This window comes from Struthio camelus, chromosome 25 (genome assembly GCF_040807025.1).
Source record: "Struthio camelus isolate bStrCam1 chromosome 25, bStrCam1.hap1, whole genome shotgun sequence".
NCBI lineage: Eukaryota > Metazoa > Chordata > Aves > Struthioniformes > Struthionidae > Struthio > Struthio camelus.
Genome location: NC_090966.1, coordinates 681722 through 696660, shown reverse-complemented (window position 1 = coordinate 696660; position 14939 = coordinate 681722). Strand labels below are relative to the sequence as shown.

Sequence of the window (14939 nt, the reverse complement as noted above, 5' to 3'; positions counted from 1 at the left end):
AGCCCCCCCTCCCCGTCCCCTCGGGGCCGCGGCGACCCGGCCCCGGGCTCCCCGGCCCCCAGGGCGGCACGGCCGCGGGTGTCGGGCGAGGTCGGAGCGGTGGCGCTGGCTGGCGGCGAGCCAGGCCTTAATTACCGCTTTCTCATCACATTTTCCAGCTGACATCCCCATCACCGCTGCTCCCGAGCCCTGGCGCCGCCGGACGAGCCCCGCTTCCCGGCGGCCTCCCTCTTCCCCGCTAATTAGCCCACTCTCCCCGGCTCCCCTCGGCACTGGGCAAGAGGCACCCACCGTGGCGGGGGGGGAACACTGCCCAGGAAAGGGCTAAATACAACCGGGGGGGGGACGACTGACCCCCCTCGTCGCCTGCTCTCGCAGGGACCTCGGGTGCTCTGTGCCCCCGAGCCACACTGGGCCTGTGGCCTGACTGCCGTGTCCCGGCCGGCCTGCACCCGCTGGCCTCCACCGCCTCTGCGGGCCCCCCCAGCCTCCACCGCCTCTGCGGGCCCCCCGGCCTCCACCGCCTCCGCGGGCCCCCCCCGGCCTCCACCGCCTCCGCGGGCCCCCCCAGCCTCCACCGCCTCTGCGGGCCCCCCGGCCTCCACTGCCTCCGCGGGCCCCCCCGGCCTCCACCGCCTCTGCGGGCCCCCCGGCCTCCACCGCCTCCGCGGGCCCCCCCCGGCCTCCACCGCCTCCACGGGCCCCCCCGGCCTCCACCGCCTCCGCGGGCCCCCCAGCCTCCACCGCCTCCGCGGGCCCCCCCCGGCCTCCACCGCCTCCGCGGGCCCCCCCCGGTCTCCACCGCCTCCGCGGGCCCCCCCCGGCCTCCACTGCCTCTGCGGCCCCCCCCGGCCTCCACTGCCTCTGCGGGCCCCCCCAGCCTCCACTGCCTCTGCGGGCCCCCCAGCCTCCACCGCCTCTGCGGGCCCCCCCCCGGCCTCCACCGCCTCTGCGGGCCCCCCCCAGCCTCCACCACCTCTGTGGGCCCCACCAGCCTCCACTGCCTCCGTGGACCCCCCCCCAGCCTCCACTGCCTCTGTGGGCCCCACCAGCCTTGCTGCCTCTGTGGGCCCCCCCAGCCTCCACCGCCTCTGTGGGCCCCCGCCGGCCTCGCTGCCTCCGTGGGCTCCTGCTGGCTGCGACGCCTCCGCGGGCTCCCCCGGCCTCCCGCACCCGCTGGCCTTGCAGCCTCCGTGGGCCCCCCCCGGCCTCCGCTGCCTCCACGGCCCCCGCCGGCCCAGCAGCCGCTCCCGAGGTGCTGAACGGCCCTGGGCACCCGAATCAGGCAGGGGCAGAGGTGGCCAGCCATTTGGCCAGGTCGTTTGGGGTCGGGCTGGCAGCAGCGTGCCAAGCATCTGTGGCACTGCAGCCTCTTCCTCCCGGCCCCGCAGCCCCGGGCCGGAGCGGGGACAGGGGACGCGGGCGCTCGGGGACAGGCCGCAGGGCGCCACAGCGGCACCCCGCGGCCCGGGCGAGGGCCAGCCGGGCTCCTTCGCAGGGGCACCTCGCCCCGGGGGCACCTCGCCCCCGGGCCGTATCCGAGCGCCGCCTCGGCCCAACGCGGGGAGCGGAGAAAAAGACACCAGGCGGGCGAGGGGTCACAGCTCTGCTTTACCAGGGATTGGCCCGGCCAGGGGGCAGGAACGCGGCTCCCCCCAGCCCCCCCGCCCCCCGCAAGACAACCGGGCACTGGGCGAGGCAGGAGGGCAGCGGGGGCCGGGCCCCACGCACGTCCACCCATCCTGTACATATATACAGGCCGCAGACCCCCACCTCCGCTGCTGCCGCGGGCGGCCGTCGGCCCGGGCCCGGGCCCGGGGGGGTGTGGGGGGCACCGCGGGGCGGCCTGGGGCCAGGGGCTAAGCGGGGTTGGCAGCCATGGGATGGGGCGGTGGGAAGGGGCAGGGCGGGGTGTCCCCCCAACCCCTCCCGCCCGCCCCATCTGGCCCCCGGGGCTGGGTGCAGCGGGATGGGGGGCTGCGGCAGGGGGCCGCCAGGGGGCCAGCCTCAGTCCGAGTAGATGATGAAGCCCGAGAAGGTGCTGTACTTGTTGTTGTTGCCGCCGTGCGCCTTGCCGCCGTCCAGCTTGATGAAGACCTCGTCACCCGCGTCCAGGTGCAGGATGACGCTGTTGCTGGCGTAGTCGTAGTTCTGGTCGGCGTCCTGGGCGATGGCGCTGGCCCGCACCTGCGCGGGGGACACCCGCGTTACCCCCGCAGCCACCCCGTCTCCCTTCCTCCCTCCCGTGTCCCTGCCTCAGCCCTGCATCCTGGTTTCTCCATCTCGGTCCTGTGTCCTATGTCCCGGCCTCGAGCCCATGCCTGCTACAACACCCACGCTGGGATCACCAGCCCCAGGATGGGGCACTGGCAGAGGCACAGGGCAGGGATGGGCAGGGTGGAGGAATGGGCAAGGATGGGGGTTGGAGGAGGGATGGGGCAGGGAGGGGGGTCAGAGGAGGGATGGGGCAGGGATGGGGGTTGGAGGAGGGATGGGGCAGGGATGGGGGTTGGAGGAGGGATGGGGCAGGGATGGGGGTTGGAGGAGGGATGGGGACTGGAGAAGGAATAGGGGTAGAGTTGGGACAGGGATGGGGGTTGGAGGAGGGATGGGGCAGGGATGGGGCAAGGATAGGGGATGGAGGAGGGATGGGGCAGGGAAGGAGGCCGGAGAAGGGATGGGGCAGGGATGGGGGTTGGAGGAGGGATGGGGGCTGGAGAAGGAATAGGGGTAGAGTTGGGACAGGGATGGGGGTTGGAGGAGGGATGGGGCAGGGATGGGGCAAGGATAGGGGATGGAGGAGGGATGGGGCAGGGAAGGAGGCCGGAGAAGGGATGGGGCAGGGATGGGGGTTGGAGGAGGGATGGGGGCTGGAGAAGGAATAGGGGTAGAGTTGGGACAGGGATGGGGGTTGGAGGAGGGATGGGGCAGGGATGGGGGTTGGAGGAGGGATGGGGGCTGGAGAAGGAATAGGGGTAGAGTTGGGACAGGGATGGGGGTTGGAGGAGGGATGGGGGCTGGAGAAGGAATAGGGGTAGAGTTGGGACAGGGATGGGGGTTGGAGGAGGGATAGGGCAGCCGTAGGGGCAGAGCCACGAGCGGGGGTCGGCACCCCGAAGGCATGGTCCCCTTGCCCCAGCTCTCCCTCCCGTCGATGGCTCTGGGGCATTTTCCTTCTCCCTTCGTGAGGCCGGCCAGCCCACGCTGCCACCCCTGCGCCCCGGCACCTGCGTGGTTTCAGAGGAGAGACCAGCACAGGCCTCGGCAGCCTCCTCCCACACATCTTCGGGACATCCATGGGTGCCCTGGGATGTGCTGCCCAGCAGGACGCTCAGTGGGGTCCCAACCTACTTATGAGACACAGTGGGCTTGGGGGCCACCTGGCAGCGATGCCCAGGGTGCCGGTGGCATGCTGGTCCCCAGCCTGCTCCCTCCTGGGCGCCCTGACACGAGGGTGCTGGCTGCCTCGGACCCCCACCCACAGGTGAATGGGTCCCTAGGCAGCGCTGGCATGGGGAGCTCAGGGGTCCATCACCACGGCTCCTCTGAGCATCTCCCAGAGCCTCTCCCTGACCCAGCAGGCTCAGATGTGGGACCGCAGCTCCAGGCTTGGACACAGCACTGCAGCCTGGACATGGGACCATGGTTCAGACGTGGGACCATGGCTCTGGGCTTGGACGTGTGACCATGATTCAGATGTGAGACCATGGTTCCAGGCTCAAACATGGGTCCACGGTTCAGATGTGGGGCCGTGGCTCTGGTCTTGGATGCAGGACCGTGTCTTGGATGGGGGACCATGGCTCAGATGCGGGACCACAGCTCCAGGCTCAGATGTGGGACCACAGCTAGGATGTGGGACCGCAGCTCTGGGCTCAGAGGTGGGACCATGGCTCAGACATGGGACTACAACTCCAGGCTTGGACACAGGACCACCACTCCAGCCTCAGATGCAGGACTATGGTTCAGGGCCTGGACACAGACCAGCCAGCCGGCTTGCAAACAGCCTTACCCCCAAAATTAGACATGTCGCTCACCAGCGCCTCTTAAAGATATCAACCTGCCCTGGGGCGAGGGAGGTTGCTCTCTCTGCTAAATACTCATTCAGCGCTGGAGGGCAAGGGCAGGAGGTCCTGGCAGAGCCCACAGGGACGCACGTGTTCAATATATCCATAAATGCCTGGAAAAGGAGCGATGTCTCTGTAGCCTGCTGATGATACAGAATTATTTGGGTAATCAGATCTAACGTCACTCCAGAGACTTGCAGCAAGGTTTCACAGGCCTGGGTGACAGTGACAAGACGGCAGGTAAAAATCCCATGTGAAATGCAAAGCAACGCGCCGGGGAGAAGATGCTCCTAATTATAACTGACAAGCCTGGGCTCGAAATCGGCTCTCGCCGTTTGGGGAGACATCGCGGAGTGGCTGTGGAGGAGCCTTGCGGGATGCGGGTGGGCTGGGAGCCGCCCGCAAAGCTCCTCCGAGCCTCGGGAAACCTCTCCGCTAACGCCCCGGCCCCGCAGCCTTGCAACTGGGCGACAGCACGCCTCCGGGGACAGCGAGACAGCTGCCACCGGCACGGAGCTGACCTTCGGGAGCGCATCGATGCTTCGCGCATGGCCCTGCACAAACGCCATCAGAGAGACGTCGGGGTCGATGGCAGCAGCCCCCCCAGGGAGGCAAGCAAGCCAGGGCTGAGCCCCGCGCCGCGGCGACGGCAGCTACCTGCAGCATCCTGGCTGCGGAGACGCTTGGACTTGGTGCGTGCGGGGAAGAGCGGGAAAAGTGCCAAAACTGGGTGAGCCCGGGCCGAAAAGGTCATAATCGGAGCTACACAGGCTCGAGAGGAGAGAGCGGCTCCTCCATCTTCGCCGTTCCTGGAGGTGGGAACTGAACGAGCCCGGTTCCCACGGCCCCTCCCGGAGGCCCCCGCGCCCTCAGGCCCGGCGGCCCCCACCGCCCCGCTCCCCTCCCTCCCAGCCCTGGGCCCCAGAAGTGGCTGCGGAGAGCAGGGCGCGCGGGTGGCACCTGCGGCCGAGGCTGGCACAGGAAGCACCTTGCCGGGGACCGGCAGAGGCAGGACGCCGAGGCGGAAGACCATTATCTCTGTAGCTGCAGCCCCGTGAAACTCGCCTCCGTTTACAGGGAATTAAGGGTAATCAAGTCTCGGAGATGAATGGCAGCGCAGAGAAAACCCACTGTGGGTCTCTCGGAGGCGGATCAGGCCAGCGGGCCGGCCCTGCCGAGGTAACCGCTCCCCAGCACGGCACCACGAGCTGCCGCTGATCCTGGCCGACGGCAGCAAGCATCTGGGGTGACACTGGTAGCAGGTGGCAGTGAAACGGGGGCAGCACTTCACCGCATCACCTTGTCCCACGGGGACCAGCGTCCTCCCCCAGGCTGCCGGATCGAGATGCTCCTGGAGGGAGACTGCTGATGCAGAGGCCCACGGCTCTCCTGCTGAACCGTCCTTGGCCAGCCAAGCTCTTCTTGCAAGGCTGCATCCTTCAGCCTTCCAGGGCGAAGGGGCTGCACCCGATGCAGCGATGTCTTCCTGAGTCCCCAGGCAGCTTGCAGCTGTGAACTAGCCCACCGTTCAGAAGCTGTTCACCTCGAAACCTTCTGGCGGCCCAATGTGCAGTCTCGCAGGGATTGCTCTCACACATGCAGATGAACCCACTGTGCTGTCATCCACAGGCTGCCACCAACACTGTCACTACACTAATAGTCACCCTTGTTTCTACCCCTCCACCCGGCATCAGCTCTGGGAGCACTCAAGTCTGTGGGAAACGGCTCCGAGGAAGAAGCCCTAAGGGACACAGGCCGGGTTCACCGGGAGCAGGCAGTGCTCCCTGCGGCACTGAGAGCCAGCGGGTGTCCCCGGGGCTGGGGGCCCTGGCAGAAGCCACTGCATCGGTGCCCGGTCTGCCAAGGGTGTTTCTCAGCAGCCTTCGCCTGCATCCCGCGAGGGTCCCCATGCCGGCAGGCGTGAGCTCGGGAACAAATCCCTGCGGGCTGCTTGTCGCAGTGCCCTGATCTCCAGAGGATGCCAGCAGCCCCGGGGACAGCCACGTCCTAGCCGCCCCTCGCCTCCAAACCGTGCCGGGGGGTGCAGCTGTGCACACGCATGTGCGTGGCGGGCAGGAGCTGCGTCCCGGCTCCCAGCAGTGGTGGGGAAGGGGGCACGGAGCTGCCACGGCTCGGCGACTTCTCTCTCGGCGCTCTCCCCGGGCAGCACGCGGGGGGTGGAAGGAGCGTCTCCGCGGTGCCCTGGCCCCGTAGGAAGAGGAGGAGGGTGGGAAGAAGCAGGGAAGATAACCGCTGCGCAGGCCCCCGCTGGGCAGGGCCAGGGCTCTGCCATGCCTGAGCATCACCAGCAGGGAAACGGTCCCCCCCGGCACGGAGGTGCCCCGGGGACATCCTGGCCACGGCCCCCGAGCCGGGCTCTGAGCCGGTGCGGCGGGGAGGGCCGTTTGGCGCAGGGCAGCGAGCGGCAGCCGCCATCCCCTCCTCCCCGCTCCTCCGCCGGCGTGGGGCCGTTCGTCTGCCCTCGTTAAGGAGATGCCTTGTCACCGCGCACCCGCCAGACATGAGTGAGCCCTAACTGGTGAAGATAAATGGCAGAGCCAGAGCCGCCGCCTGCCCCTCAGCCACCCGGGGACTGCAGAGCTGCTCTGGGCCCCAGTTTACCCATGCGCGGCGATGGGAGAGTTCATGAGCCCCTGGCACAGCGCTGGGAAATGCTAAAACTGCCTTAAAAGCTGAAAACTAAGAGCTTTGCACCCTAGAGCACGGGCAGGGGGGCGAACACCCTGCGGCGGCCCGGCTCCTTCTCCCCGCGCCGCCACCGCGGGGCGTAGAAAGGCAGAGCCGGGAGCGGGAGCAAAGGCCGGCGGCGCTCCCCCTCGGGACTGAGGGAGCGCAGAGACAGGCCGCGGCGCCTCCCCCGGCCCAGCCCTGGCGGCCGCCCGGCCCCGGCCGCTCCGGCCGCCCGCCTGCTCTGCGCTTCTCGGGCCGGCGGGGCCGTGACAAAACCCTTTTTCAAGCCCGCTGATTTTTTTGATTTTGCCGGGAAAAGTCTTCCTCGGTTGCAATCGAGCACCGCGGCGAGAGGCGCCGGGTGCCGGCCACGGGCGCCAGGAGGCCGAGGCACCCACGTGCGTCCCCCCGTCGCGGGGCTGCTTCACCCGGAGGGAGAGAAATAAAAGCGAAATACTCCTTCCTGGGTGCGCGGATGCCCCGCTCCGGCCCCGGGTGCCAAATCGTGCCTGGCGACGGTCCCCCCGGGGACCCCGCGGGCCCCGCTCCCGCTGCGGCCCGGGGCCGGCAGCGGCTCCCCGCGGCGGCGCTCCACTGCCTGGGCCGCACCGAAGCGGATCCTGAATATGGCGCCTGAGGGTAGCGCCTGACGCGCTTTTATTTCTAGGCCACGCCGCTCCCAGCGTCTCCCTCGGCTCCTCGGGGCCAGCCCTGCGTGGTGCCACCGCGGCGGCCCCGGCCCGCGGCACAGCCAGCGGCTGGCGCTGCCGCAGCGGCGGCCTGGCCGGGGCCGGGGGCTGGTGGGCAGCGGGCACAGCGCGCCGCGGCTGGGGGCTCCAGGTGCGTGCAGCGGGGGCTGCTCGGGGGCCTCGGCGGGCGCAGCGCGCGCTGCCTCTGGGGTCCCGGCGTGCGCAGCGTGCGCAGCGCGTGGTGAGTGCTGGCTCTGCGGTCTCCAAGGTGCGCAGGGTCTGACAGGTTTGGGGTCTGTGGCGTGTGCAGTGCGTGCAGTGCTGGGGTGCCAGGGCTCCTGGGCACGTGCAGTCCGTGCGGCACCTGGACGGGTTTGGGACCCCCTGTGTGCGCAGTGCCTGGGTACGTGGGGGATCTCTGCGCGCAGCGTGCACCTGGGTGGAGGGGCTCTACGCGCAGCGCGTGCACTGCCTGGCTGGGCCCGGGCAGCGTGTGCGCGGGCAGTGCCCGGATGCCTTGAGGATGAGCAGTGTGTGTGTCTGTGCCATTTCTGGACAGTCCTGGACCATTGCTGGGCAGTGCGTGTGCAACGCTAGCGGAGCCAAGGTCGAGCGTGCAGCGCACGTGCGGTGTGCGAGCAGCCTGGGGATCCCGGGCACGGGGGCGGAGCGCACGTCTGGCCTCCGCAGCCCGCGCGCGGCACCAGGACGCAGCCGGGGTCGCCTGGACAGCACCGGCCCCTGCCGCATGGGAACATTTGGGATCCGCTGAGATCCAGGCTCTCCGGCGTGGGCAGCGGACGCAACCCGTGCAGGGGCGCCCAGGGGTGCGGGGGCCGGCCGGGCTCCCCGTGGTGGGTGCCCCGAGCGCCGGCGCCTGCAGCGTTTCCCGCTAGCTGTTTGCCTTCCTCGCTGAGCCGACCGGCCGCCCCAGCTCCAACGTAATACAAATAAGAATAATTAATGCTCATTAATCATCAGGAGCAGCTCCCTCTCAGCGCAGGGCTCCCCTGGCTCTCGTTAACGCCAGCGCCAGCGCTGCGGTGCGGGGGGGACGCGGCCGCCGGCTCCCATCCAGCACCTCCACCTCCCCGACCCAGCGGGGGAGGCAGCGCGGGGCCGAAACGGCCCCCGGGGACAGAGCAGAGGCGGCCGGCAGATCTGCGGCGGCCCAGGTTGAACGCGGGGGTGCCGGGGTTTCAGGCGGCGTTTCGCCTGCGGCCGGCTCAGGCAGTGGGGCACGAGCCCGGCTCCCATCTGCTCTCGCTCATGATGCTCGAAAAGTGCCGGAGGCTCCGCACGCTGCGGCGCGGGGTGACACGCGGCCCGGCCCAGCTTTTAGTTTTGGATAGAGAAAGCTGATTTGCCGGCGTTTGCCATCGAAACGCTGGCCGGAGCGTCTGCGCCAGGAGCCCTCCCTCGCCCCCCAAAGCAGCCGGCCGTCCCTGAGCCGCTTATTCCCGGATTCGGGCAGGCGCCCCGCTGGGGGCACGCGCTCCCCCGGGCGACGCTTCCCCGCCGGCGGCGGCGCCCGGCTGCAGAACGCTCTCCAGAAACAACGAGGGGGGTGTGAGACCCCGGCAGGCGCGTCCGGAGGCCGGGAGCTCTGCACAGCCCCCTCGCCGGATGCCCCCACCTCATCTCGTCCGGGCGCCCGATCGCAGCAAGGGCCCTTGAGGATTCCCAGGCGAGGCACCGCACCGCTCCCCGCCGCCCGAGCCGGCTGCGCGCGGCGGACGGGCGGGTTTCCTGCGGAGAAGCACTAGGATGTTGCTCTAAGCAGCCAGCGCGTGACGCGGAACAAACGCACGAGGCTTCCAAGCGTTACGATAACCCCCCTTAATTTGGGGCTGCGAACGCCGGGTGCGAGGCAAAGGGGAGGGAAAACAAAACCCAGAAAACACTTCAGCAAAATAGCCGTAGCTAAAGACGCAGCCGGGAGGCGAAGCGTTAAAGCGCAGCGGGCCGGGGGGCGGCTCACCCAGCGGCTGCTCCGCAGCCCACAGCGATTTCAGCCCGATTTGGAGTTGGTAACTCAGCCTCAGCTTAATCAGGCGTCGCACCCGCGTAGCTCGCCGCGCTCGCTCAAGTGCATCGGCGGGCCCGGGCGACCCCAGGCTTTGCGTGGGGAGCCGGTGAACGGAAAAAGATACAAATAATAATTAAAAATAAATAAATAAAGCAACGGCGGCAGGGAGGGAGGACAGGAGACGGTGGGCTCCGGCTCGGGCGCTGCCTGCCGGCGTCACCCTGGCCGCGAGCCGGCGGCCCCGAGCCCGGCCGGGCTGCAGGAGAGGCAGCGGGGGCAGAGCAGGGGCCGCGGACGCGGTTCCCTCCCTTCCCCGGGAATGAATCCCCACGAGGAGCCTCGACTCGGCACCACGACCGCGCTGCAACAGCCGCCTCTGACACCAAAGAGAATTAAGCTCAGGTGACATTTAAAGCGTGACAGCCGCGCCGGCGGCCAAGGCTGGCGATTTGTGCCTGCGACCGCAGGCGTCTCCCCCAGGCGGGGGGACGGCAGGGGAAAGAGGCGCCACTTCGGGCAATGCCCGAAAAGCTCTGCCAGCCGAGGCGGGTCACGGATGCTGCCGGCCCTGGGATGCCGTGCCGGGATGCGGGCGAAGTGCTCGGCGTGGGGGCCGGCAGCCACGGAGCCAGCCCCTGCCCCTCGGCACGCTGCGGCCTCGAGCGCGGCGCGGGGACCCTCCGGCACGGGGCCGCTCCCAGCTGGGGGTCACCGCAGCCCGGGCTGCCCTTCCTGGCCTGCCGGGGCACCCCAAAAAGGTGCTGAGGGCGCAGGACGGGGCGAGAGCGGGGGTCCCACCGGCACGCGGAGGCACCGGGGAGCCCTGGACCGTCCCCGCGCAGCCCAGCCTGCCGGGGACAGGGTCACGCGACCCCCACCGCTGCTCCTGGCCGGGGAGGGCCAGGACACCAAGAGCTGGGGCGGGGGGCTGAGACCTGCGCACCCCCCTGGGCACCCTCCTCGGGGCTGCCGCAAATACGGATGCTGCGGAGCAGCCGGGGGGGGTTCCCAGGGCAGGGGGCCGGCGTGGCGCGCGGCGGGCTGGAGCCGCCGGGGACGTGCCGGGGGCATCTGCGGAGCCGGAAGAAGGACGGAGCACCCAGGGGATGCAGCTGAGTGTATCTCTGGAGCCAGGAGAGGGACAGGGCACCCCGGGGTGCACCCAAAGCACATCCCTGTGACAGAAGGGGGCACCTGGAGCGCATCTCTGTGACAGGAGAAGGATGGGGCACCCCAGGGTGCACCTGGAGTGCTTCTCTGGAGCTGGGAGAAGGACAGGGCACCCTGGGGTGCACCCAAAGCACATCTCCGTGACAGAAGGGTGCACCCGGAGCACATCTCCATGGCTGGAAGAGGGACAGGGCATCTTGGGGGTGCAGCCGGAGCGCTTCTCTGGAGCCAGGAGAAGGACGGGGCACCCCGGGGTGCAGTCAGAGTGCTTCTCCGGAGCCAGGAGAAGGACAGGGCACCCCGGGGTGCAGTCAGAGTGCTTCTCCGGAGCCAGGAGAAGGACAGGGCACCCCGGGGTGCAGCCGGAGCGCTTCTCCAGAGCCAGGAGAAGGACGGGGCACCCCGGGGTGCACCCAGAGCACATCTCTGTGACAGAAGGGGGCACCCGGAGCACATCTCCATGGCTGGAAGAGGGACAGGGCATTCTGGGGGTGCACCCAGAGCACATTTCCAGGCCCAGGAGAAGGACAGGGCACCACGGGGTGCCCCCAGAGCACATCTCCAGGCTGCAGGAGGTGACGCAGCTCCGGCCGCGTGGCCCAGCGGGGTGAGCGACAGCGGGAGGCAGGCGAGCGGCCGGCGGCACCCCTTACCTGCCCGTTCTTGCAGAGGTCGGCCCACATGCTGGTGCCGTCACCGCCGCGCATGAGGACGTGGTAGGTGAAGAAGTAGGTGCCGGGGATGGCGCAGGTGAACTTGCCGGAGGCGGCGTCGTAGCTGTTGCCCAGGTTGGTGACCACGTCGTCGAACTTGAGGATCTCATAGCCCTCGTGCGGGTTCTTGAGGCCGGCGTAGAAGGCGACGCGGGGCACCGTGCTGTAGGTGGCCGTGCTCACGGCCCCCGTGGCCCCGGGCCCCGGCAGCCCGGGGGGGCCCGGGCGCCCCGGCTCGCCCCGCGGCCCCGGCGGCCCCGCGGCCCCCGGTGGGCCCGGCTGCCCCGGCGGGCCCGGCGGCCCCGGTTTGCCCGGCCGGCCCGGCTTGCCCTGGGGGCCCTGCACCAGGGTGGAGGGCGGCGGGAGCGGGCCGCGCTCGCCCAGCGGGCCGGCGGCGGCCGGGGACGGCCCGCCGTAGGGCTCGCACACCATGCGGCAGGTGCCCAGCATCTCGTAGCGGCCGTCGGTGCCCGCCGAGCTCACCAGCACCGGGATGAGCACCACCAGCACCAGCACCATCACCACGCCGGCCGCGGCCGCCAGCAAAGTTTTGCGGCCGAGGCTGAGCCGCCGCCCGGCCGGGGCGCGCTGCCGCCCGGCGGCGGGAATGGTGCCGGTGGGGGGGGGGCCGGCGGCGTGCAGGGCGGCGGCGGCGGCGGCGGCGCCCGCTCCGCTCCGCTCCGCTGGCTCCGGTGCGCCCCGCGCCGCGCGCCCGCCCCGGCCCCGCCCCCGGCCCCGCCCCGCCCCGCGCATCGGGCGGGGAGGGGCGGGGTCCGCTGCCCCGACCACGCCCATCGCCGCGCATGGGCGGGGCGTTTCCGCCCTGCCACGCCCACTGCCACGCCCCCTTCGTGCCCCCGGCGCTGGCGAGGCCCCGCCCCTCCCCGCCCCGCCCCTTCGGAGCTCCCGGCCCGGCCCCGACGCCCCCCCCGCCCCGCCCGGCCGCGCTCCCCGCCGGGCCCGGGCCCCGCTGCCGCCCGCTTCCCCCCGGTTTGGGCGGCCCGCAGGTCTCCCCCGCCGGCTGCCGCTTCCCCGCGGCCCCGGCGGCCTCTCGCCGGCCCGGCGCCAAGACGGGGCAGCTCCGAGGGCTCCCGCCTCCGCCGGCGGTGCCGGGCCGCCCCCGGCCCCCGATCCTGCTGTTAAGCCCAGCCGGGGCACAAGCGCTCTGCCCCGGCAGCCGCCCCCCCGCCGCCCCCGCGCTCGGGTCGGCAGCCACGGGCTCGGGCTCGGGCGGCGGCGGGGGGCGGCCCCGGCGCCCGCGACCCCCGCCCCGCGCAGGCGGCCGAGTCTTGCTCCCCGGACGACGCTCTCCTACGGCCTTGAGGGCGCCAACGAGGGGGGTCTGGGGTCCCGGCGCTCACGGCTGCGGGGGCGCGCATGGCCAGCCGCTTTCGGCCGCAGAGCCCCGCCGCCGCCACGGGCTGCACCGGCGGGCCAGGGCGGCGAGCGACGGCGCCGCCGGCTCTGCCTCCTGCCGGCCGCGTTGGGGCTGGCGAGCCGGGCAGCCCGGGAGCGCCGGCAGCCGGGCGGAAAACCAGCTCCCGGCCAGCGGGGCGCTGCCGGCTCGGCGGCCCTCCATCGCCCCCGTCACGCTGGGTGCCCTGGGGTGCAGCCGGGCCTCCCAGCCCTGCGGGCCGGCGGGGCCGGGGGACGCCGGCGCGAAGCCCCCGCCGCGCCTCGCCCCCCTGGGGACAGCAGGAGCGTACAGAGCCGCCCGCCCGCCCGCGGGCTGGTGCAGCCCTCTGCAGAGCACCGCCAGGCTCGTGACACGTGGGGCGGGGGGGCGGGCAGCGCGGCCGCGGCCCGCGGCGAGCCTGCCCCGCCGTCTGGCGGCTCGATCAGCGCCAGCGGGGCTGGCGGGCCGGCCGGGGAAGTGACAGCCGCCTCCGGCGCTGGAAAGCAACCAAGGCGTTCGCAGCATCTGCGGCTCCGCGCGGAGCCGCCCGGCCCGGCCCGGCCCAGGGGCAGCGGCGGGGGTGAAGCCGGGGCCGCCGGGCGCTGGGGACGGGACGGGGTGTGCGGCGCCTTCCGCCGGCGGCCGCTAGAGCAGCCCGCAGGCTGCTCCGATTGCTGCTGCGGGCAGCACCCGCCTGCCCAGCGCCCGCCACGGCACGTGCACCCGGCGATGCTTTTCTGCTGGGTTCGTGGGCTGCACTGGCTCGCTGCAGGGTCCGGCCTTGCCAGTGCCAGCCCAGAGGTAGATTTGGGTACGCAAAGACACATATGCATAGCTGCCGGTGGAGCATGCATGCAGATACGTGTGCAAACACATGCACGTGTGCAAACCTGCATGTGCACACACGTGCATATGCATAGCCGCACACGTGCTGATGCAGCATGCAAACACGCACATGCATGCAAAACCACACACCCGCGTGCACACAGACACGCGTGCATCTGCATAGCTGCACACATGCACTGATGCAGCATGCATGCTAACACGTGTGCAAACACACACACGTGTGCACAGGCTGCTCCCCTGCCTGGTAGCAACCCCAGCCCTGCGCAGCGCTGCGGTCCCCGAGCCACCCAGGACTGTCCTTGCAGCAGCCCCGGCCGAACCCGGCTGTGCCACCTCAGCGGCGTTCCTCTGCCTTGGCCTTGCCGTGCCGGAAATGCTCCGGTCCAGTCTCCCATGCTGCCACCACTTTGCGTGCGACACCCCTGCCAGCGATGGCACATCTCGGCCCTTTGCACTGGCGAAAGCTTGGGGACAGGGACGCCCTGGCACCCGTGTCCGGCTCGGGGCACTCCGGCCCGAGGCGACGAGCGCAGTGCGCTCTGATTAAGCCGTCTTTGCAAGAGCCTTGGAGACTCGTGCAGGGCTGCGCTGGCAAGGGGAACATTTAATCATTTCTCAAAGCATCGATTTGCAAATCGATGCCGTTGTCTTGCTGCGCGCGCTGCGGCGCGCGGGGCCGCGCTGACCTCTTTATTCTTCCCTCCGCTCGTGTAAAGCGCTTTAAATTTAATCAGCGTGCAGAAATCAATTAGCCAGTTATGACCCGCAGTTTTAGTTACTGGAGAGCAAGATAAAGATGCCACCGAAAAACATGTTTCATAAGAAGCTCCCAAAGTGGGAGGCAATTATTCCTATTATCTTAATGAGGTTTTTTTTTTTTTGGGCCTTTTTTTTTTTTTTTTTGCTTTCTTCGGAGCAGTTCAAAAGCCTGTGCCCAGCAGGCGCAGGGCTTCTCGGCAGCGCTGAGGACTCGCACCGCTCGCTGTCCTGGCCGGAGCAGGGCGGCAGGAGCTGCACCAGCGCGAGCACCTGCTGCAGCCTTCCCCCCACGGAGACGAGCCCCGACAGTTCCCTCCGAGCTGTCACCGGCATGAAAAATAACTCATAATCTGCTACTTCTTCCCTATTTCTTTTCTCTCCCCTCTTTGCTTTTTTAATGAGCTCCTAAAAATACGCGTTGCCGCCTTGCCGAGGCTATGGGCTAAATGAGTCACCCCTCGGTGGCACAATGGGTGCCCCAGGCTGGGAGCCGGCCACCCGTGTCCTCCCGGTGCGCACTCGGGTGCCAAGGGGTGTCAGCACAGGGCTTTGCAAAGCCACAGCTAGCAAGCGTGCCACGTG

The 14939-nt window shown here is 70.2% G+C and overlaps 1 protein-coding gene across 3 annotated transcripts; it reads right to left on the bottom strand.

Moving 5' to 3' along the window:
* Window positions 1–1592: 1592 nt before the first annotated feature.
* C1QL1 (complement C1q like 1) lies at window positions 1593–11971 on the bottom strand. Of its 3 annotated transcripts, none has more exons than XM_068919272.1 (3): window positions 11297–11971; window positions 4035–4207; window positions 1593–2187 (listed from the first exon to the last, which is right to left on the bottom strand). In XM_068919272.1, the coding sequence occupies exons 1-3, from the start codon at window positions 11873–11875 to the stop codon at window positions 1860–1862; spliced, it is 1080 nt and encodes a 359-aa protein (XP_068775373.1). In that variant the 5' UTR covers window positions 11876–11971; the 3' UTR covers window positions 1593–1859. The 3 variants fall into 3 exon arrangements, with proteins under 3 accessions (XP_068775373.1, XP_068775374.1, XP_068775375.1); XM_068919273.1 differs by having other exon boundaries at window positions 4035–4177; XM_068919274.1 differs by lacking the exon at window positions 4035–4207 and having other exon boundaries at window positions 1879–2187.
* Between the last annotated feature and the right edge of the window lie 2968 nt (window positions 11972–14939).

Excerpts from the sequence above, each read along its gene's own strand:
- C1QL1 (XM_068919272.1), bottom strand. The coding sequence starts at position 11,875 with ATGGTGCTGGTGCTGGTGGTGCTCATCCCGGTGCTGGTGAGCTCGGCG. Across the intron at positions 4,208-11,296 it reads ACCTCTGCAAGAACGGGCAG|CAGGCTACAGAGACATCGCT; the intron begins GTAAGGGGTGCC and ends CTGTATCATCAG. Across the intron at positions 2,188-4,034 it reads GATATCTTTAAGAGGCGCTG|GTGCGGGCCAGCGCCATCGC; the intron begins GTGAGCGACATG and ends TCCCCCGCGCAG.